We start from the raw sequence: 22,873 nt of genomic DNA, 5'->3' as shown, positions 1-22,873 counted from the left end.
GGAAACCCAAACCTCGTGCTCTCTCCAGCTCCATGGCTGCTGCCATTTTTGTTGGGATTTATTTATCTTCTATAATTGAAACTTTGTAGCCCTTGAGTGGAGTCCAGGGCTGGCCAGGGTATGCAGGAAGCTTGGCTTCTTCCATTACTGGAAAAACCCAAGCCTCCTTCTCACTCCGTGGCTGTAACCATCTTGGTTGGGTTAATTTGCATACCTGCTCCTGATTGGCTTGTGGGCGTGGTGGAGGCACAATTTGCATATTACTTTTATTAGATAGGATATATATATATATATATATATATATATATATATATATATATATATATATATAATGTTAGAGGCCCGGTGCATGAATTCGTGCATGGGTGGGGTCTGGCCAGCCTGGCCAGGGGGAGGGGACATGAGCGGTTGGCTGGCCTGCCTGCTGGTCGAAGGGACAATTTGCATGTTAGCCTTTTATTATATAGGATATACACTGAGGGGCCAATTATGTGTTCAGAGATCATAATAATCTGGCCACTCAGTGTATACCTTGGTTGCAGGCTCGATTCCCGGTACAGGTTAGGGTGTGTAGGGGAGGCAACCAATCGATGGGTCTCTCTCACATCTTTGTTTCTCTCTGATTCTAACCATCTTTTCCACTCTCTAAAAATCCATGGAAAAAACATCCCCAGGTGAGGATTAAAAAACAAAGAAACAAACAAACGAATACAAAAAAACAATTGAACCTAAAAATCAAAACAAAAGAAGGAACCTAATGAACAAAAAAAAAAAAACTTGGAGGGATGATAAAAATAGAATCAGGGGCATGGAAACATGGAACAGACTGAAGAATCTCAGAGGGAAGAGGGGATGGGCGCAGGAATAGGTTAACCAAAGAATTTATTTGTATACTAGTATATGCATAACCCATGGACACAGACAATAGGGTGGTGAAGACTGGGTTGGGGTAAGACCTGGATGGAGGGGGGCAATGAAGGGAAAAAAGAGGGGGGCATCTGTAATACTTTCAACAATAAAGATTTTTAAAAAATGTATCACTGTTAGGAGCTAATTTAAAACATGCCTTTCTTAGATGACTGCTTATAAAACTATCTGCCAGATTGTCTTTTTCATTTTAATATTAAAAGGCAGTTCAGGTTAAGGTTTTTAAAAGTATCAATTTAATACTGAATATTTAGAAATATGGTACACACAGACACCATAGTAATATAAAATGCATACAATTTTAAATTACTTTCTTACGAACTGTTAACATGGATGGCTGACAGTTTCTAACAGATAAAATTTTGGGCAAAGGTACCAGACATTTTAAAGGGGTTCATTTTAAATACTAGTCATGAAAACAAATAGAGGAGGTTTTTATAAAAATAAATATGACAAATATGTGGATTTCTAGGTATAAATTGACATAGCAATCTATATTTTTCATAATGCTTTTCATTGAAATATCTTTAAAGCATTGTGTAACATGAAGTTGAAACCTCAAATTAGATGTAATGAAAGCCATGTTTTTATTAAAATTGTGCAAGTCACATACCAAATATTTACATAAAAGTAAACACAAAACTGCAAACATAATTTTGTCCTACAAGTCATCAACCTCATAAAATTACTTACTGAAATAACTGTAAGATAAAGTCCCCAATTTTGAATGTTCAAAGGCAAACACATATAGGAACAATATATGAAAAACTTCATTTTTCCTTCTGAGAAGCAGTGAAGGATTAACAAACTGCCCCTTGGGGATTGTCAAAGCTTTCCTAGAACTCAAGGGGAGTAGATTCTTTTGTAAAACAGAACTAAAACTACATCCTTCACCGGCACACAAACCTTTTATAAATTTTCTTTTCCAAACTTATATGTGCTCACAACTCTGAACCACAGGTTAGTGAACTGGGCTAAGATGTCCCTACCCTCCAAAAGGGCAGCTCCAAAGGGGGAAAAACACATTCCCTTTTTCTGAACTAAACAGCTTGAATAAATTTCTATTATGAATATAAAGAGAAGAAATAATCATCTTACGCATAAGTAAACTTGATGGAACTTAGATGGAATAAATACAGCAAGTCCTCAAGAACCATCTGTTCAACACCATTTTGACGTTATAATGTTGTTGAAGGAAAAAAAATCAATTCCCAGCTTGGGCCATGTCTGTGTGGAATTTGTATGTTCTCCCATGTCTGCCTGAGTTTTCTCCAGATACTCAATATCCTCCCACTTCCCAGTTTTGCATGTGAGGTTAATTGGAGTGTCTATATAGTCCCAGTCTGATGGAGTGGGCGTGTAGTGTTTCCTGTGATGGGAGGGCATTCTGTCCAGGATGGGTGCCTGCCTTGTGCTCTGAGCTGCTAGGAACAGCTCCAGCCTTCCTTGACATTGAACTGGAATAAATGGGTTGGAAACTAATTCTCTTACTTGTTTTTATTAATCTTTCCTAAATTATGCATAACTCACATTTACTTCAATGTTTATTATCAGAAGTGTTTTGGGTCTTTGTTTAGAAGTTTCGTGAGGTTTTTATGACCGGAAATAAGCTGTAGAAAAATAACTGTTATTTATATCAATTAGCCTGTGGCAAACTGGTTTCGTCATATGTTGTTTCACTGAAAGTAGCAGTTTCCAAGAAGGTACTGATGACATTATGTGAAGAAATACTGTACTAGTTATCAGAAGAGCATATTTCTTAATGGAACTTTAAAAATCAAAACTTAATTGGAGAGCATGGCCAGCATGGCTCAGTGGTTGAGCCTCGACCTATAAACCAGAAGGTTGTGGTTCAATTCCCAGTCAGGGCACATGCCTGGGTTGCGGGCATGATTCCCAGTGGGGGGCGTGCAGGAGGCAGCCGATCAATTATTCTCTCTCATCATTGATGTTTCTCTCTCTCCCTTTCTGAAATCAATAAAAATATATTTTTAAAAAAGTTAATTGGGTTATATTACTTAAAAAGTTAATACAGGAGACATAGCAGGATTTTTAAAAATTAAGTTAGATCCGTGGTCTTTAACTCTAACCACAAATTAGAATAATTTGGGGAACTTTTAGAAAAACTTAATAGCTCCAACCCTAAAAAAATTCAGATTTAACTGTTGTGGGTGGGTTCATATTAAGAGCCCTATAGATGATTGTAATATAAAGTGAGGGTTGCAAAACACTGATTTGGAAAAATTACAAATTTCAGGTTGAATCTGATTTAAATAAATTATTTAAAATTCAAATATATGAGCACTTCCTACATGGTAGGCACTCTTCTAAGAGTTAGTAAAGAGGAAATTCTTTTTTCTACAAAAATCATTTGATAATATTAATATATCTTTTATTTTTTGACTATTATATAACTTTACTAAAATATTGCTCAAAGCTTTTATTATGGTCTGCTGTCATGAAAGATTTCCTTCTACTTTTCTAAACTATACTCACTTGCTATTGTACCTAAAGAGATCATACGCAGAAGCTTTGTTTCAAGATATGTGGGAAGAAGATAAGAATAATATAGATTTCATTTTTCAAGTCATAGCATATGAGGTATTCTCAATATACTGTATATCTGGAGTCACAAAGCCATAATTTAAGAACTGAAATTAGGTATTTAATGAATAACAGAATCTCCTGCATCAAGAATCAACTACCATTAATGTCAGTGCTTGCTTTACATTGCCTAAAAAGTAATCCAGGAAACAGCCTCAGGGAACCTAGTACAAGTGTGTCCTTAATGCAAACCATATTTCTTGTGACCTATTTATAAAACATTTCTTTTAAAAAGTTAAAGGGATATGGTTTTTGAAACAATACACAATTAGAAATTAGTTATCTCAAAAAAAGGAAGACAAAAACAAAACATAGTTTTTTACTTCATAATTAGAATTTGCTACTATCCCAGGATGTTAGCTTTAACATTTTAAGTCAACACCAACTTTATTAAGTATCATGAAATTCATTTGAAATGCATTTAAGTCAAGAAAAATATTAGATTTAAATTAATAAATTTGATTTATATTTACTCTTTTAACAGTTTTCAGATTCAAATATGCTAAAACCAATGATCAATTTATTAATTCAATTACTAGCTAATTATCTTTTAGAGCTGGACAGCAGGCCAAAATGATGGAATTTTGGTTAAACTGTAATACATGAACACATAGGAAAATGCAATAGCAATTTGTTTTCCATACTTAATAGAATTAAAACAGCTTTAAAATTTTATGAAAGCTCAGTAGTCAAAATAAATATTTAATAAAAATATACACCATAACACGATATTAAGAACTTAGTGTTTAAAAGTAAAAGTCACATTGTTTTTGGAAATAAAATTCAACTTCAAATAACACTAGAGAGATAATACATCTTAAGATGAAAGAGAAACTTACCGTGTTTTAAATCAAAAGTTTAAATAAAGTTATAGTTTTTGAGACTTCTTAATATGACTATGACCCTAAGAAATATGAATAGTTTGGGGAATATAAGTCAAAGATAATCATGATTATGTGGTTCATGCTATGAAATTCTCAGTATGTTAAGAAAATAAAAATACAGTATATATGAGCACCATTAAAAATGTATTGTATGTACACACATATATTTAAAACTTTACCTGATTGAAATTTGTATTTTAGAGTGAAGGACAGCACACAATTATAAAAATACATTCTTAATCTCACATGTCATGACTTACTTTAAAATGTTTCATCTAGCATTCCTTCTAAAAATCAATAAAAGAATACGCATAAAGCCAGTATTCTTTTATAGGCAAAGTCCCTTGGTTAAACAGAAAGTCACTAAAGAAAAAATAAGTGTTCAATAAGTGTTTTCAATTCATAGCCAAATTTCAACAGGTGAAGGAAAAATTAAGTCAGTAATAAACGGAAATTCATAGAATGAAATAGCAAATGTTGGATTTGCCCCCAAGGAATTATCATTCAGGCCTCAAGACTATTTTTAATTGAGAGTAGTCAATTAAATTCTGCTGGAAGAATCTTCCTTCTATAATAAAAGGTACAAATTAGCCACCTATTATTTAATATTTCGGCTATCTTCACCAAAACTCAGAAAACTATGTAATATCTTAGAATACATAACCTGGTATAAGATAGGTGTTTAATAAAAATCTTATTTTGATCCTACATATAGGCAGCTCATGATAGACAGTTATGAATCTTTGCTATTTTTCAAAGTTGCCATAAGCAATCAATTGATATAGTCTTTAGCTCTTTGAAACCACTGTCACATAATAAAATGTAATGCTATTCACCATTTAAAATACGTTCAATCTCTTCTAATCTTTTTAAAGCAGCAACTCTTTTCTTCTCAATTTCTTTTATTTCTTTTGTTGTTTTGTGAGGGGTCTCACTGTCTGTATCTTTTCCTAATTGCTTGTTGGTTTTAGATGAACTTTTATCATCACTTGTTTTTATTACCTGTGAGGGTTGGGGTTCACTTCTTATTTCTCTTGCATTTTCGGTTGGAATTTTGTTTCCTGAAGTCTTACTAACTGGGAATATTGGCTGTTCTATTAAACTAGATGCGGAAATTTTATCCCTGACTATATTCAAATGGCGCTGGATATATTCTTCATGTGGTGCTAATGCCAATGTTTCAAGCAGGCATCTTTCAGCTTTTAATAAGTCTTTCTCTTCAAAATAAACAACACAAAGATTGTGCTTTCCTTGCACATTGCTTGGATCCATCTCCAAAATCTTTTCGAAACATTTTTTTGCTCCAAGTATATCTTTCTTTTGATTCATTAGAATGTCTCCCTTTAAAATGAGACCCTTAATATGATCAGGATAGTATTTGAGTAACTCTTCTAAAACTGGCAAAGCCAGTAATTCCTTTGCAGTCTGAGAATACAGCAGAGCCAAATTAAACAAAGCACTTCTGAAGTCAGCTTGCAATTTTATGGCTTTCTTCATCCACATCTCTGCTTCAGAGTCCTTTTTGTCGTCCATGGCAAGCATTCCCAGATTGAAATAACCATTAGCATCTTGTGGCTCTTCATTTATATAACTTAGAAGTCGTTTTCTAGCTTCAGGTCTGAGCTTAACCTCACCTATGAATAATTTTTTTTTAAAAAAAGAAAAACATTATATTGTTAGCAAACTAATTAAGCCTGAGGAAAAAAGCCACTTTCATATTTTATCTAGTTAGATTACAAAAAGAGAGCATCAAAACAACTGATTGCTATACCTAAATCAAAAGCAGAAAGGGAAATCTTAGTCTTCATAGGAAAGAGAGTGTGTTTGAAACTGAAATGCTAGAAAATATCTTACAGTTTAGAAGCTAACTGTGAGTAGCAGAGAAAGAATAGAGAATGAAAAGAAAGAGGCATGAGATTTGCCAAGAGACATGCATTCAATCTTGATTCTGCTAACATTGTAACTTTATACACTGAACAAGTTATTGAACTTCTCTGGGTTAACTTATGAATTTTCTTAGAATTACATGAGATACATGTAAAAATGCTTAGTAAACATTAACTATTATTGGGTAAGAAAATGTTTCTGTCTTAAGATTTTTGTATGTCACTTCAAAATTTTTAGGACGTTTCAAAGGTAAAAATATACCACTAAGTATAAAGTTTATAAATATATATTTGGATTTAGTAAACAAATATTTATTGATATAACTTTATTGTAAATAAATACAAATGAATTCAAGTTCTACAACTATAAACCTTAAGGTACAATCTTGTGTTGGATAATGGGCCCTTTCATGATTGCTAAAGTTAGCTAACTTCACAAAAATATTAGCTCTTCTCTAAATTTAAACTTTTTTGAATACCAGGCTAAAGCCCTCCTCTATTCTTTTATTTGACAATATAGTAAATAAAACTTGAAAATAAATCAGTAGGCTTAAGTTCCTATCTTGGACTAATTACTACAGGCTATATATAAAGTTGGGGTAGTTATATCTATTTGGTCCTCACTCTCTAATCCACTAAATAGAAGACTGGTAAAAGTAAACTTGTAGGTCTTCTTGCTCTAAAATAATATGATTTTATGATCCATTCAGTTTTTTTTGTAAAAGTTTTAAAAAGAATTAACTTAAAAATGTAACTATATTTTCCAAAAATATAAGATTATAAACCATACACAGCTTTCTTAGTACTAAAATCCCCATATATAAAAAATCCTGATTTATTATAATTCATAACTTTTGCTAAATCATAGAAATTATAGGAAATTACAATAATATCTCAGAAAACAGTAAAACTGGATAAAAAATAATACCAAAAGTACTTGGTTTTATAAATCAAGAGAAGATATAATATTTTTTCTAAAACATACAATGCTATTAGCTTCCTAGAAATAATTATGTAAAAAATTTTACAAATTCAGATTACAGTAAGTGTTCGGTTATGTCGGAGATCCATTCCTACGGCATGACATAACGCGATTTTCGGCCGTAAGTCAGAACCCACCTACATAAGCACCTATGTCACTCACATGGAGCACATACACAGCAGTAATGAAGTGAAACAGTAAAAAAAATTTAAAAGAAAGATAACAATTCCTGACCTTTATTTGTGGTGAATAAATAATAAAAAACATAAAGCACATATGTACATATGTCAAAATGACGGAACTTTTTTTTATATAAATAAATGGGAGATGGCGATGTAACCTGAGGACTGCCTATATTTGAGAAATATAATATGAGATTATATTTTCCTGCATAAAATGACAGGATTAATAAGGCATTGCTCAAGAGATTGCCTAAAAACTCAGTCTTAACATATATCAGAAGAACAATTAGAATTGTCATATATGTAAGTGTATATTCCTTGAGAAGTTTAAGTATGTTAAAAATTCTGCTTATAAATCATTTATACAGTTTTGATACAAACTATCCATTCATAAAATGTTTGCTACAGGTAATATATTTTAAATTAAGGTTTTATTATATTTCTAATTTCAATGTGTTTAAAATGTAGAAATATTTTGAGAAAACATACCTGATTCTTGCATTAATATACCAGAATTGAATAATGCTAGCTTATGTTTTGGATTTAGTTCTAAAGCACGATTAAAGTTTTTAAGAGCTTCATTTGGTTCTTTAAGTTCAATTTGAACAATCGCCAAGTTATACCAAAGATCTGCATTATTTCTGTCCAACTCCAGTGCTTTAAGATACGCTTCTTTTGCTTTGAAAGGTTTATTCATTTTTAAAAGCAATTCTCCTCTGTGGAAAAATCAAGCACAAGCTTTAGTTACAACATTACCATGTCAGTTTGTAGATACTATTTTTCACAAATTTTAAGCTTTTCCTATTCACAGCTTTCTTTTTTCCTTTTAACTGAGGTTCTTAAAGTTTTCTTTCAAAATAATCACCTGGCCAAAGCAATACTGAGAAAAAAGAACAAAGCCAGAAGTATCACACTCTCTGACTTAAAACTATACTACAAAGCCACAGTAATCAAAAACAGTACACGGTGCTGGTAGAAACGGAATTGACAGTCCAAAAATAAACCACATATATATGGATAACTAATTTTCAACAAAGGAGCCAAGAATATACAATGGAGAAAGGAAAGTCTCTTCAATAAATGGTGTTGGGAGAATTGGAGAGCCACATGCAAAAGAATGAAACTAGATTACTATCTTACATCATAAACAAAAAATGACTCAAAATAGATTAAAACTTGAATGTAAGCCCTGAAACAATAAAATACATAGAAGAAAATATAGGCGCTAAACTTATGCACCTTCATATCAGAAGGTTTGTGAACTAGACCCTAACCTTAAGGGAAGTAAAAGCAAAAATAAAGGAATAGATCTACAACAAACTAATAACCTTCTGCATAGCAAAAGAAAAAAAATCAACAAAACAAAAAGGCAATCAACTGAATGGAAGAAGATATTTGCAAACAGTATCTCCAAAAGGGGCTAATATCCAATATATATAAAGAACTCACACAACTTAACAGAAAACCATCCTATTAATAAATGAACTAGCTACACATACAGCCAACAGATGTATGAAAAGCTATTCAACATCACTAGTTATTAGGGAAAGGCAAATCAAAACCCATTGAGATTACCACCTCAACACCTGTTAGAATCCTATCTAATAAAAGAATAATATGCAAATTGACCGTACCTCCGCTACATCCCACCAGCCAATCAGGAGCAAGTATGCAAATAAACCCAACCAAGATGGCTGCAGCCATGGAGAGCAGGAGGGAGGCTTGGGTTTCCCCGGCAATGGAGGAAGCCAAGCTTTCCGCCTACCCTTGCCAGCCCAGGCCTCCACTCAATGCTACAAAGTTTCACTGATAGAAGATAAATAAATCCCAACAAAAATGACAGAAGCCACAGAGCTGGAGGGAGCAGGAGGCTTGAGTTGCCCCCGGAGATGGAGGAAGCCAAGCTTTTCGCCTGCCCTGGCCGGCCCAGGCCTCCACTCCAGGCTACAAATTTTCAATTATAGAAGATAAATAAATCCCAACAAAAATGGCTGCGGCCACAGAGCAAGCAGGAGGCTTGGCTCCACTCAAGGCTACAAAGTTTCAATTATAGAAGATAAATAAATCCTAGTTACCAATGCCTCCGCTTGGGTCGCCGGGGGGTGTGGCCGGCCTGAAAACCACCACAGGCTTCTCACCCAGGCCACCCCACGCCCCAAGGGAACCCCCACCCTGATCTGAGACACCCTTCAGGGCAAACCAGCTACCCCCCACCCATGCACCAGGCCTCTATCCTATATAATCCTATCTAATAAAAGAGTAATATGCAAATTGACCATACATCCGCTACACCACCAGCCACGCCCACCAGCCAATCCGGAGCAAATATGCAAATAAACCCAACCAAGATGGCTGTAGCCAGGGAGAGCAGGAGGGAGTCTTGGCTTTCCCCAGCAATGGAGGAAACCAAGCTTTCTGCCTGCCCTGGCCAGCCCAGGCCTCCAATCCAGGCTACAAAGTTTCAATTATAGAAGATAAATAAATCCCAACAAAAATGGCTACAGCCACAGAGTGAGCAGGAGGCTTGGCTCCACTCAAGGCTACAAAGTTTCAATTATAGAAGATAAATAAATCCCAGATACCAGGGCCTCTACTTGGGTCACCAGGGGTGTGTGGCCGGCCTGAAAACCACCACAGGCCCTTCGCTCAGGCTGCCCCACGCCCCAAGGGAAGCCCCACACTGATCTGGGACACCCTTCAGGGCAAACCAGCTGGTCCCCACCCGTGCACCAGGCCTCTATCCTATCTAATCCTATCTAATAAAATAATAACATGCAAAATGACCGTCACTCCAACACACAAGATGGCTGCCCCCATGTGGTTAAAGATGACTGCCCCCATGTGGACACAAGATGGCCACCACAAGATTGCCACCACAAGATGGCCAGCAGGGGAGGTAGTTGGGAGGGACGAGGCCTGCAAAGGAGGGCAGTTGTGGGCGATCAAGCCTGCAGGGGAGGGCAGTTAGGGGTGACCAGGCCAGCAGAGGAGAGAAGTTGGGGGCGACCGGGCCTGCAGGGAAGGGCAGTTGTGGGGGACCCAGGCCTGTAGGGAAGGGCAGTTAGGTGGGACCAGGCCTGCAGGGGAGGGCAGTTAGGGGCAAACAGGCTGACAGGGGAGCAGTTAGGCATCAATCAGGCTGGCAGCGGAGTGGTTAAGGGGTGATCAGGCTGGCAGGCAGAAGCGGTCAGGGGCAATCATGAAGGTAGACAGGCGAGCAGTTGGGAACCAGCAGTCCTGGATTATGAGAGGGATGTCCGAGTGCCCTCAAGGGGTCCTAGATTGGAGAGGGTGCAGGCTGGGCTGAGGGACAACCCCCGCCCCATGCACGAATTTCATGCACCGGGCCTCTAGTGGCTATTATAAAAAGACAAGAAATAACAAGCGTTAGAGAGGTGTGAAGATAAGGGAAACCTTATACACTGTTTGTGGGAATGAAAATTAATGCAGCAATATGGAAAACAGTATGGAAGTTTCTCAAAAAATTAAGACTAGAACTACTGTATAATCCAGGAATTGCTCTTCTGGATATTTACCTGAAAAATATGAAAAAACTTATCATAAAGATATCTACATTTCTATTTACAATAGCTAAGACATGGAAACAATCTATGTATATATATTCCTCACCCATAAAAAGTAACAATATTGCATCTGTGATAACACGGATGAATCTTGAGAGTATTATGCTAAATAAAATAAGTCAGATGTATGATTTCACTCATACATGGAATTAAAACAAAAAGCAATAAACAAATAACAAAAGAGAAAAAACTCAGATGCAGACAACAGAATGGTGGTTGCTAGAGGGAGAAGAGGTTAGTTGGGGGAAGGGTGAAGTAGGTAAAGGGGGTTAAATATATAGGGATGGAAGGAAACTAGACTTTGGGTGGGGACCACACAATAGAGTATACAGATGTCAAATTATAATCTTGTATACCTGAAAATTACATAATATTAACCAATATTACCCCAATAAGTTTAATAATAATAATAATAACAGTAAAAAAAAACCTACCAGAAACTGTCCTCAAACATGAAGTCATAGGTTTGGTAAATATGACTGGATATGTTTTCAAATATTATTTAAAAACAAGCATGCCTGACTTTAGAGAGTAAGATGTGGGGAGGTATTCACAGAAAAATATATACTTTGAATATACCTTGAAAGGAAGCAGACTAGACTACCTCAGAAAAATAATAGCTATCAGAGTGGGAGATAATTTGTCAGAAAACGAGGTGATAGAATTTTAAGAAAGAAAAGAAAAATGTAGTGATGGGGCATTTTAATATATGTTAGAAGTGATGGGGCATCTTAATATATGTTTTTACTATACAAAAAGTAGAACATTAGAAAAATTTTAACCCTTATCTTCTACGCATTCTTTAAATATTTTTATTTTATTGATTTTTTTTAGAGAGGAAAGGGGAGGAAGGGATGGGGGGGAGAGAAACATGGATGTGAAAGAGAAACATGGATCGGCTGTCTCCGGCATGGGCCAGACCAGGGCATCGAACATGCCACCTTTTTGTGTAGGGGATGACACTCCAACCAAGTGAGCCACACAGGCCTGGGCCAGTGTATTCTTATAAAATAACCATTCATTGGGGGGTGGAGGAAGAATTAAAAAAGCTGATCTGGAAGGGGTGCTGGTGCCACCTGCAGATACCTTTGAGAAACATTGCTGGAATTGAGGACCACAATTTGAAAACTATTTTATATATCTTTCTAATATGGTTCTATTTCCTGTTAGAGAGTTTAAAACATCATTTTGATTAAGTACATATATGCAAATCAATTTAAGTAATGATGTAAGAGGACTTTTATTATAATATTCTTTCCTAAAGTATCAGCATACGAATGAAATCAAATGAATGACTATTAGTATTCTTTTTTGTTGTTGTTAGAACAACTCAGCAAAATAATATTCCCATTTATTGTTGGACAACATTGTTTCACACATACACCAAACAGGCAAAAAATAAATAAACAGCAACTTCATAGACAAAAAAAGGGAAAAAAAGAAACCTTTTTATCTTTGGCCTTTTAATCATTTCATACAAACCAACTACTTATAGTATAGTAAGTACATATACAAAACGTTACTGAAATGCTTGGAATAAGATTATTTTTTTGTTGTCATTCTTGCTTTTTTTTTACAACGTTTTTTTCCTATTAATATTCTTTATTAGGGAAATTTTAGATGAGTGTTTGTCTAAAATGTTATCTTTTTATATAGAGACTGTTAAATAATTCTTTATGTATTAACACAAGAAAGGTTTTAGTTACAGATGCAACTCCACTAAACCTAGAGAATTTCAAAAAGCACTGGATAAGGCTGGACAAAGATGGCTCCCAAATAATCTCGAGATAAAAAACTTATTAAATTCTGAATGCATTTTCCCCATAGAAACAATGTCATAAATTATGATTAGGTATTTGGGCCAGGCTCAAAAACAAAGTTTAGCACACTACTTTCCTCAAGTATAATACAAACAATGACACTTATATGGGAAAATATATCAAGTTCTAACATATGATACCAAAAACTTATTTTTAATGACAACTAAAAAGTTTCTTTATGGTAAAGGCATTAATAACCAGTCAACTCTCAGCATTTATTTAAGAAAGCTCCTGAGAGTTAGATATTAAAAGTACTAATTATAAATTGTAAGTTTTAGGTGTTTTACATAAAATAAATTTGGTGATAAGAAGCAAATGAAACTAAAGAGCTTCTTTCATATAAAACCTAAAGTTTGCTATTATAAGTTATGGACTCCCCTGTCAATTTCAAATCAAATCAATTTAATTTTGATTGCTAGTCCAAAATGGGCTATGTTTCTATGTTAGTTGCAACTAAGATTGTGGAGGGGGAAAAAGCTAATTTAGTCAAAATAGTAAAAATGTAACATGCAGATAGATGCAGCTTCAATCTTCTATAACAACAGCTTAACATGCCCTATAATACCTGCTAATGTAAGCCTGTTTGAAGTCGGGCCTCATGCTTATCGCTTGTCGATACAGCTGATCAGCTTCTTCTAGCCGGGACTCGTCTGCTCGGATCAGATTGGCCAGATTAATATACACGTTGAGGTGGTTAGGGGCAATTCTGGCTGCATATTTTTTACCAGGAATAATCTGTTCAAAAGAAAAGGCATTTCCATAAGTTGGTATTTCATTACCAAATAAAAGTCAAAAGTAAGTAGGTAGGCCTAGTAGCTTATTTAAAATATACACAGAATGTAAAAAGATAATGCTATTATATATATAGTCAGAGCATATAAAATAATATTTTCTTGCACTAAAGAATACATTTTTTTTTCATTCATGCCAGCTTAATAGAATGAAGTCATATAAATCAGAACTTTTACTGGTTAAGGTATGAGTATGTTTATGTCAGACCAGAAATAGAACTCAGGACTCTTTTCTCTGTCTAGTGAAACCATGTCAACTTTCATGTTGTCAGCAAAATATTTATTTACTGGTTGTGACAATAAGGTAGTTAATTGTATTTCATAGTTATACTAAAACCTCACTTGTCTGGTGAAGTTAGGAAATAAAATCATCTTATTAATTGATTATTTAGCTTAAATAAATAATATCATAAATAATATATGGACCCAAATTTTCAATGAACAGAATAAATTATATATGATAAAAATCCACACTGAACACAATTTAACTTTAGAATCTTAGAAATTAATTCTTAAGGTATCATGTGGTCCAATTTTGTTTTTAAAACATTTATCAAACTAACCATTCATTATAATATTACTACTATTATTAATATAGTATTAATACATACTACAATCAAGAAAACTGCAGCCAGAGTAAACCAACTTTTCCGATGATGCATAGTTAGGTCAAGGGCAAGATCAGATTTTCCAAAATATCGAGAGAATCTTGTATCATTATAACAACTGATGGACACAATATAGCAAGAGATATTTCCATTTTGTTTTATTCATTTATTTTTTTGGTAGGACTAATGCTAAATTTAGTGCTTAGTGTACATACATACAATTCTCTTCATCCAAAGTAATTTAACCCATTGATAACTTGAAATAAAAATATCAAAAATTCATTAACTATGAATTTAGTTTTTATAGACTATACAAAAATTTTTTTTTAATTGAGCTAGAAAAGTAAGTGTATTCCTTTATTATACTTACATATACTAAACAGATGGTTCATTGGATACCTTACTTTTATATCAATAAATTGAAGGAAAGATAAGGATTTTCCATCTAGATAATTTTATTCAATATGGATATTTAATAGACATGACACAACAGGAATAAATGATGATAACTTACTTGAGGCATCAGTGACTTGGCCGTCATGTAAGATTCTTCAGCTTCTTTGGTTCTATTTAAATTTTTATAAGTTCTTCCTACATTCATGTGGGCACCAATATCATCTAAAATTTTAAAGAAATTATTTGTTGACAAATATGTGAAATAGAATTCAATGTAAACTACTAAGAGGACATGTTTCTTGCAACAAAAACAATAGCAAAAAATGCAAAAGCAGGCATTCCTCCTCAAAGTTCTTATAATACAACTTTTATAATTTATGATCAATTCTGTACTAGCAAACTATTAAATAAAGTACTGTAAAGAAAGAAAATACACATATAACATGAAAAAACTATCTGAATGCACCCTTGATGGATTAAGACATGAGAAGAAAAAGAGGCAATGAAGAAATGTACATCACATTTGTTCACTGTGTTTTAATATACCATACTAAGGCTTGCTTCCATTTCCTAAGCTCAGAGCTTTGGCATTTACTCAAAAAGTGTGGCTCAACTAACTCTAAAAGTACAAAGGATATACAAGTAAAAAGGATCATCATAATTCCTAGAATTATTTTCAGTGTTATAACTAACAAATATGCCATGGTGGGACAGGGGCAAAGAGATATGAAAACACTTTGTGACTTTATTTTCTAAAATGTTTGTGAAATGTGGTTGGAATGCAAGTATTATATAATACTACTTAGTATGCAGCAGCCCATCTCTCTTAAATGATGATAAATTCCTATATGATTTATTTAAAACTTTTTGAAAGTTTTAAATATCAGAATGTCAGAAAATTTTGTCTAATTTTCTGATGTGGAAAATTAAATCCTCAGTAAATTTATTCAGAAGTAGAAAAACGTGCAAATATAATAAAAGATATGATAGTTTAAGATACATTTCCCAGTAAATATTTCAAAGTTCTGGAATAAAGACAGAAAGAAGGGAGGAGATCTTAAATCAGACAAATTTAGCCAACATGAATCTCTAACAGACATGACAAGGTTTCAAATTGTGATTACTACTTGCCTGTGACACCGATGATTTTGCAATTGTGGAATAGGTCTCTGCCTGCAACTCCCAGGACACATAGGGGCCAAGCATATATATCTTAGGCATTCCCCTAGGAGGAGAGTAACAGTCCTAAGATCTTATTACATTATGTTTCAGGCTGGCAATTGTGTGCACTGCACCAAAATGGTCAGATGCAGTACAGGTTTGATTAGAGAACTAGGGGATAAGACTGGGAAGGAGGTTGATTTCAGTTTTTAGATGTATTGCTGAATCTTATGGGAACTCAGGAGGTGGGGGTAAAAAAAAAAAATGCTTAGGCCAACCATTCCCAATCCTGCTTTTAAAAATTTTATCTTAGTCCCACACAGCTCTATCCAAATAGAATCTTCAAAAATGTTTTTAAAACGTTAAAAGGCAATTTTGATGTAGAGCCAAGGTTGAAATTCACTGCATTACCAAGTGCACACAATAGGTAGTCTTTGCTTCTATATAGCCCATTTTTTTAAAACATTAGATAAACTTATGCCATTTACTGTAGAGATCAGAAATGTAGTCAGGCAAAACTAAGAATATGTAAAACCTGAAAAAATTAGTTTAGATAAATAAAAGTGTAATTATGTCAGCTAAGTATTTAAAATGTTACTGAAATTAGTTCTAACCAATCTTAAAAAAAGGTTATCTATTTGGATGAAAAACTAGGAAAATGACTACCCACTGGAATCAGATCTCAGAATTATGGAGAGGAGATATTGTCACCAATGAAGATTTCAGACACTAGAGTAAGCAGCCCCACTTCCTCAAAGAACAAATGATAGCAATTAGATAGCCTTTAGCATCAAAAGGATTACCCAATACAGCTAATAAAATGACAGACATAAGTTACAAAGTTTTAGGACTGCAACGGAGGAAATAGCATTACTGGTAAGACACATTTAAAAAATTTTTGTGTGAAGAGGTAAGAAAAGCAAGCAAGATGTAAAATTCTCCGATATTTAAATGACTAAAAAGCTATAGAATTTCAAAGAACAATCTTGCTATTATGAGTGCACTATCCAGGCCAACAGCAGCTGTCTGTCTTCAATTCAATGTAAAGGAGGAATGGCAAGTGTCAGGCAGCTCAGTGCTTAATGATTCCTCAGCCACAACAATGAAGTTGAGTATTCCCACACTGAGGGTGAGGCATCTGTGTTGCTTCCCAGTATTTCCTATTCAAAACCTGTCTGTCAATGCATTTATAAAGGTAAATTATAAACATATGGAAACTCCTAAAAACTCTTTAAAAGTCATTTATTTCCATCTTGATGGCATCCAGGTCCTTGATTCTTTTCTGATATAAACAATTTCAAAGATTTGGACTTAGATAAAAACAAAATTATTTTACAGCAAAAACAAACCTTGGAGAATTCTGGTGGTTCACGAGAAATATCTATCCTTGTCGTGTAAAGGTGTTTATGGAAACTGTAATTCCAACTGCAAAACTTTTATCTTTGCAAAACTTTTTATCTTTTTAAACAATTGTAACCAGCAAAACAAAACATAACAAAACAAAAAATGCAAAAAGTTGTTCATTTAACATGCTATGCATATCTCATGGTCCAAGTCTATGGTATAGTTTATATTCTCATAATGGCTAAGCAAGAAAAGCTTTTAGACTAATTTTTTTTAAGTTAACTTTACAATATTACAGATTCCTACTCTGTGCAATGCTATACTGTTCTAGGGTTTAAACAGCACCTTTATATTTGTTACTTCAAAGGTTTATATCTAGCCTTGACCATTCCCCTTATCTCCAGAATTATAAATCTATATCAGTATATCTAAGAGGGACGAAAAAGGACTTCTGACTCTCCTCCCTATGAGTCATTTCATTTGTCAAATCTATCTAAGAAGAGCATAGCTAGAAAACAAAGACTAGTCTGAGAAGCCCCTAATGACAACTTCAATGTTTCTAAGTATGTGTACTTTTTCATAATAAATTGTAATACACTGGTTTACCTGTTTTCTTAGTCCATGGCTTATTAGAAACAACAATTTTGAGAGTATGGTAGGGAAGTCATAATAAAGGAGAGAGGTTCAGCAAGAACCTCAAAATCAACAAAAAGTAATAATTGACAATGAAAGGAAAAGTTATTTTAAACCAGTGCCTCTACCTGGCAACATCCTATAATATGCACTCTACTCGCTAAATAGAATTAGACATGCTCATAAACACCCAGTTACACCATTTAATTTAGTCTTTACAACAATGCAATGAAAAAGAATGACTGTCCCAATTTAGAAATGAGAAAGGTAAAGCTGAAGGGGCTTACATAACATCTTCTAAGTCTCAAAGTCCCCTGTGCATCTGACATCAAAGATAACTCTGCTACTCAAAAAAACTCTAAGAGACTTTATTAAGTAATAAATTGAAACTACTACAATTAGTGGCCACTGACTGTGGATAAGACCATGCTAGATGATGCAGAGGGTATGAAGATGAGTAAGATGTTCATGCTGCCCTAGGGGAGTTCCTCAGTTTAAATAGATAAATATTTTTCATAAATAAACAGAAATAAATATGATATGGTACTAACTAGAAAATTACAAATATCACAGGAAAGACAGAAGTTAAAAAAGGTTTAAAGACAAGCAATATTTGCTTCTAACAAAATACAGGGTAGTTTTTTGTTTGTTTTTTTTTTTTTTTTTTATAAAAGAAGCCAAGTAAGAAGGAGGATGGGAAAGAGGGGAGAAGAGAAGAATTAAGATTCAAAGAAGCCGAGGTGAGGAAACCCGAGATATGTACCCTATGTTTCGAGAAAAACAAAACTATATAGAGAGCCAGGGGAGATACAATTGGGTAGCTAGACCTTCAGTTATATTTTTACAAATGTCTCTTCACCATTCTCTGACACTTGGCTTTGCCTTGGGGACTTTACACGGTGGCTCTTCCAAGGTGGCTCTGCCTGTGTTCTTCTATCCTGTGCAGCTCTGGGCAAGGAGGAAGGGTAGGTGTCCTCTTTGAGCCTTACCACCCCAGATCATTCCTACTCCTTCTTAAAAATCAATCATCTCTAAATTTCAGGTCACTAAATTGTATTGTCTACTATCCCTCCTTGTTGCAGTCACCAATCTTTGGGTCAGGGATCCTGGCTCCTTGTCATTCTCTCCATTATCACGGTTGTAAAAATTATTAGTGATTTCAAAATTTATGTAGACAAAATCTTCTACTACGTGGCCTTGATATCATTTCTCCCAATGATTTTCACCTCCTGACACTCCCTATGCTTCCAAGAACATTTAGAAATGTGTGTATGGGGGTACTTTTTGGTCATCATTCTGAATGGAAAGTAATTACGGTATTTTGTGTGTGTGGGTCACGTTTGATACATATCCTGAAAAACAGTTCTGCACACTTGAACAGCATTCCTACTGAAAAATATTTATACTCTAGCTAGATTCTACCCAGACACCAAAACTTTCCAGGTCTAAAAACCTATCACCTTCCCTCCATTATTTCACCCTCCCTCACATCCTTTCTTAACTGTCTTAGATTCTGTGTCCTATTAATATAATCATCTTCTTATGCCTTTCTTGTTTAAAAATACATAGGACAAAATCCTAATCCTAGCTAATCAAATTCTCCATGCCTGTACCACTGCAGCAGCAAAGTAGTAGGAGACAAACATACAACCACATCAACTGGTTTAGTTTTAATTTCAGTATTCCTAACCCAAGTAGGGTACTAGAGCTGCTTGGCAATTATTCCACATTTTCCTAGTCTATACACTTTCTTAGACCTTTGTTTCTCAAAGTGTGATCCACAGGCTAAGCATCACCTGTGAACTTAATAGAAACGTAGAACTTTAGGTTCTACTCTAAACCTTCATTTTCAGAACAAGCACCAAACACAATATTTCCAAGTGATTCTTAGGCCCATTAAAGTTTGTAAAGCACTACCTAGAAAACTGCTTCACACCTTTTCCTATTCTTAGATCTCCAACACTTCCCCCTCCTTCCTCACTCTCTACTGATTGCTTTATTTCATTGAAAAAATAGCAGCAAACAAAGGGCACCTTCCAGAAACTTCCTGCATGTCATCTATTCACCTGCCCATATCCATGTCCATATACTCTGTCTTCCCTGTTATCAAAGTTTAACTATTGGTTCCACAACTGAATCAAGTCCCCAATCTGTGCACCAGATCCTATTTATCTCTTCTCATCTATTCAAGAACATTGACCCCGTAATTCGTTCCCTCACCTTGAATTATTACTTTTCCCAGCTTCAAGAGATTTAGCTGCACACATGCTTTGCCTCTCCCACCTTAAAATGAAAAACAAAACAAACAACAAAAAAATCCTACCACAGTCTTTTTACCCCATGTCCAGCACCACTGTTTCAGAGTTTTCATTACCAACAGTTTCCAATTATTTCCCCACCTAAACTCACTCCTATAAGGCTTTTGCATCTACCACTCTACCAACAACTCCACTATGTTTTTAAAAAATTCCATTTTTTGGTGTCTTCTTCAATGTTTTTAAATAATGTCTTCCAGTTATCAGTATATAGGTCCTCCACACCCTTTGTTAAGTTTGTTCTGAGGTATTTAATTCTTTTTGTTGGAATTGCAAAAGGAACTGTATTTTTTTCCTTTTCTGAAATTTCATAGGTAATATATAGGAATGCAATGGATTTTTGTGCATTGATTTTGTATTCTGCAGCTTTACTATATTTGTTTATTGTTTCTAGTAGTTTTTTAGTAGAGTCTTTAGGGTTTTCTATATAAAGAATCATGTTGTCTGAAAAAGCAACAATTTTATTTCTTCATTCCCAATTTGGATGCCTTTTCTTTCTCTTGCCTGTTTGCTCTGCTTGGACTTACAGTATCATGCTGAATAACAGTGATAAGAATGAATTTCCTTGTCTTGTTCCTAAGCTTACAGGAAAAGCTTTTGTTTCTCACCACTGAGTATGATATTAGCTGAGGGTTTGTCATATATGGCCTTCATTATGTAGTACTTTCCTTCTATACCTATGTTGGAGAGGTTGTGGAGAAAAAGGAACCCTCATTCACTAGGAATGTAAACTGGTACAGACACTATGAAAATAGGATGGAAGTTCCTCAAGAAATTAATACTGTAACTACTATATGGCCCAACAACCCCTCTTTTGGGTATCTGCCTGAAAAATTTGAAAACATTTATTTGTAAAATTATATACACCCCAATGTTCATTGCAACATTATTCATGATGGCCAAGACATGGAAATAATCGAAGTGTCCTTCAGTAAATGATTGGATAAAGATGTGGCACATATACGTAGTGGAATACTACTCAATCATTTGCCATTTGCTACAACATCAATGAGTCTTGAGTGTATCATGCTAAGCAAAGTAAGTCAGACAGAAAAAGCCGAGAGCCATATGAATTCACTCATATGTGAGATATAAAACTGAGAGCAACAAACCATCTTTTTCTAGGGTTGTGTTACTGTCCAATGTGTAAAAGAAAAACAAAAGTGAAAGAAATACATGAACATGACAAACAAACAAACAAACACTCATAAACATAGACAACAGTATAGTGGTTGCCAGAGGGAAGGGAGGGGAGGTGACAAAGGCTAAAAGGTGTCAAATATTCTGTGACTGAAGGAGATTTGGCTTTGGGTAGTAAATATACAATGCAACATATAGATGATACAGAAATATACACTTGAAACCTATATAATTTTATTAACTAATGTCATCCTAATAAATTTAATAGTAAAAATTCCTTAAATATCTTACATATTTCTAACAATCAAATTCAAAATTAGCATGTATTGAACACTGGTAGTATTCAAATCACTGGAAATAAAGCTTGAAAATAAACTCAACTCTATTTTCCTCAAACATAACTGAGCTTTTAAAAAGAAAAAAATTTCAAATAGCTTTATTAGTAATGCTTACCTGGCTGAACATGGGTAGCCTGTAGAAAGTATTTCAAAGCTCTCTCAAAGTTCTTTTCATTTTCCAGAGCATGACCCACATTATTCCATAATTTGGCATTATTTTTATTTACCTTAAATACACAAATACAGTTAGAAATTAATTACAATTAAAATATGACTCCAATTAACACAGATATTTGTTTGCTATACTATTAGAAATGGAGCGGTCCATGGAGATGTCCATAAATGGGTGAAGGTGGTTCAAAGGTACATACTTTCAATTATAAGGTAAGTTAGTTTTGGGGATGTAATGTGCACCATGGAGACTATAGCCAACAACACTGTGTTGTATATTTGGAAATTGGTAAGAGAGAAGATCTTAAAGGTTTTCATCATGAGAAAAAAAAGTGTAAATGTGTAAGATGATATATATTAACTAAACTTTTAATCATTTCATAATATACACATATGTTTTATATCTTAAATAAGAAGTTTGTCAATTATATCTCAATTAAAAAGGAAAAAATCATTTTTATTTTCTCTCAGAAAAAAATAATGACTCCAATTAACACAGATATTTGTTTGGTATACTATTGGAATACAGTGTTCCATTGAGAGGCCCCTGGAGATGAGGAAGAAGCCAAATGAACACTTCTTCACTCAATTTACCCTCTCTCTCCTTTCAATATCAACATACTAAAACCACAGCAGTCTAAGTTCATCTATCTATATATATAAAGAGCCAGGGTCATAACATCCAAAACAACTGAAGGCTTGACCGAATGCCAGGCTGAACATGCAGCAGGCTATCGGGCTGAAATGCTAACCTCTCGGAGAGAGAGAGAGAGGTGGGGCTAATCAGCAGTGGCAGTGGCTGCTGGCGAGGCCCGGAGAGAGAAGTAGGGTGATCAGACCCTGCTTCTCTCTCCGGGCCTCACCAGCAGCCAAGCCTCTTTCTCTCTCCCAGAGGTCAGCAGTTCAGCCCGCTCACCAGCAGCCTGGGGTGGCTGCTGATCAGCCCCACCTCTATGATCAGGTCCGAAGATAGGCCCGGAGATGCTCACTGGCATAGAAACCGACCAATCAGAACCAAATCTGGGTGCATGTAAGGAGCCAATGGCTGCCTAGGAGACGGAGCTTTTGACGCTGACTGGCATAGAAACCAACCAATCAGAACCAGCA

At 34.8% G+C, this 22,873-nt stretch overlaps 1 protein-coding gene across 1 annotated transcript in view; it reads right to left on the bottom strand.

Annotated features, from left to right (window-relative positions):
* Positions 1–1,140: 1,140 nt before the first annotated feature.
* Positions 1,141–22,873, bottom strand: part of TMTC3 (transmembrane O-mannosyltransferase targeting cadherins 3) — a 73,064-nt gene continuing 51,331 nt past the window's right edge. The window contains exons 10-14 of the mRNA XM_079775643.1: positions 21,711–21,822; positions 14,783–14,886; positions 13,435–13,604; positions 7,955–8,181; positions 1,141–6,049 (exon numbers count right to left, since the gene is read on the bottom strand). Coding sequence (XP_079631769.1) covers positions 5,244–6,049; positions 7,955–8,181; positions 13,435–13,604; positions 14,783–14,886; positions 21,711–21,822 — 1,419 coding nt within the window. The 3' untranslated portion in view covers positions 1,141–5,243. The remainder of the gene's footprint in view (positions 6,050–7,954; positions 8,182–13,434; positions 13,605–14,782; positions 14,887–21,710; positions 21,823–22,873) is intronic.

Source organism: Cnephaeus nilssonii (genome assembly GCF_951640355.1).
Source record: "Cnephaeus nilssonii genome assembly, chromosome: 6".
NCBI classification, from domain to species: domain Eukaryota; kingdom Metazoa; phylum Chordata; class Mammalia; order Chiroptera; family Vespertilionidae; genus Cnephaeus; species Cnephaeus nilssonii.
The sequence above is the reverse complement of the archived record's forward strand: the minus strand, read 5'-3'. Positions and strand labels throughout refer to the sequence as shown.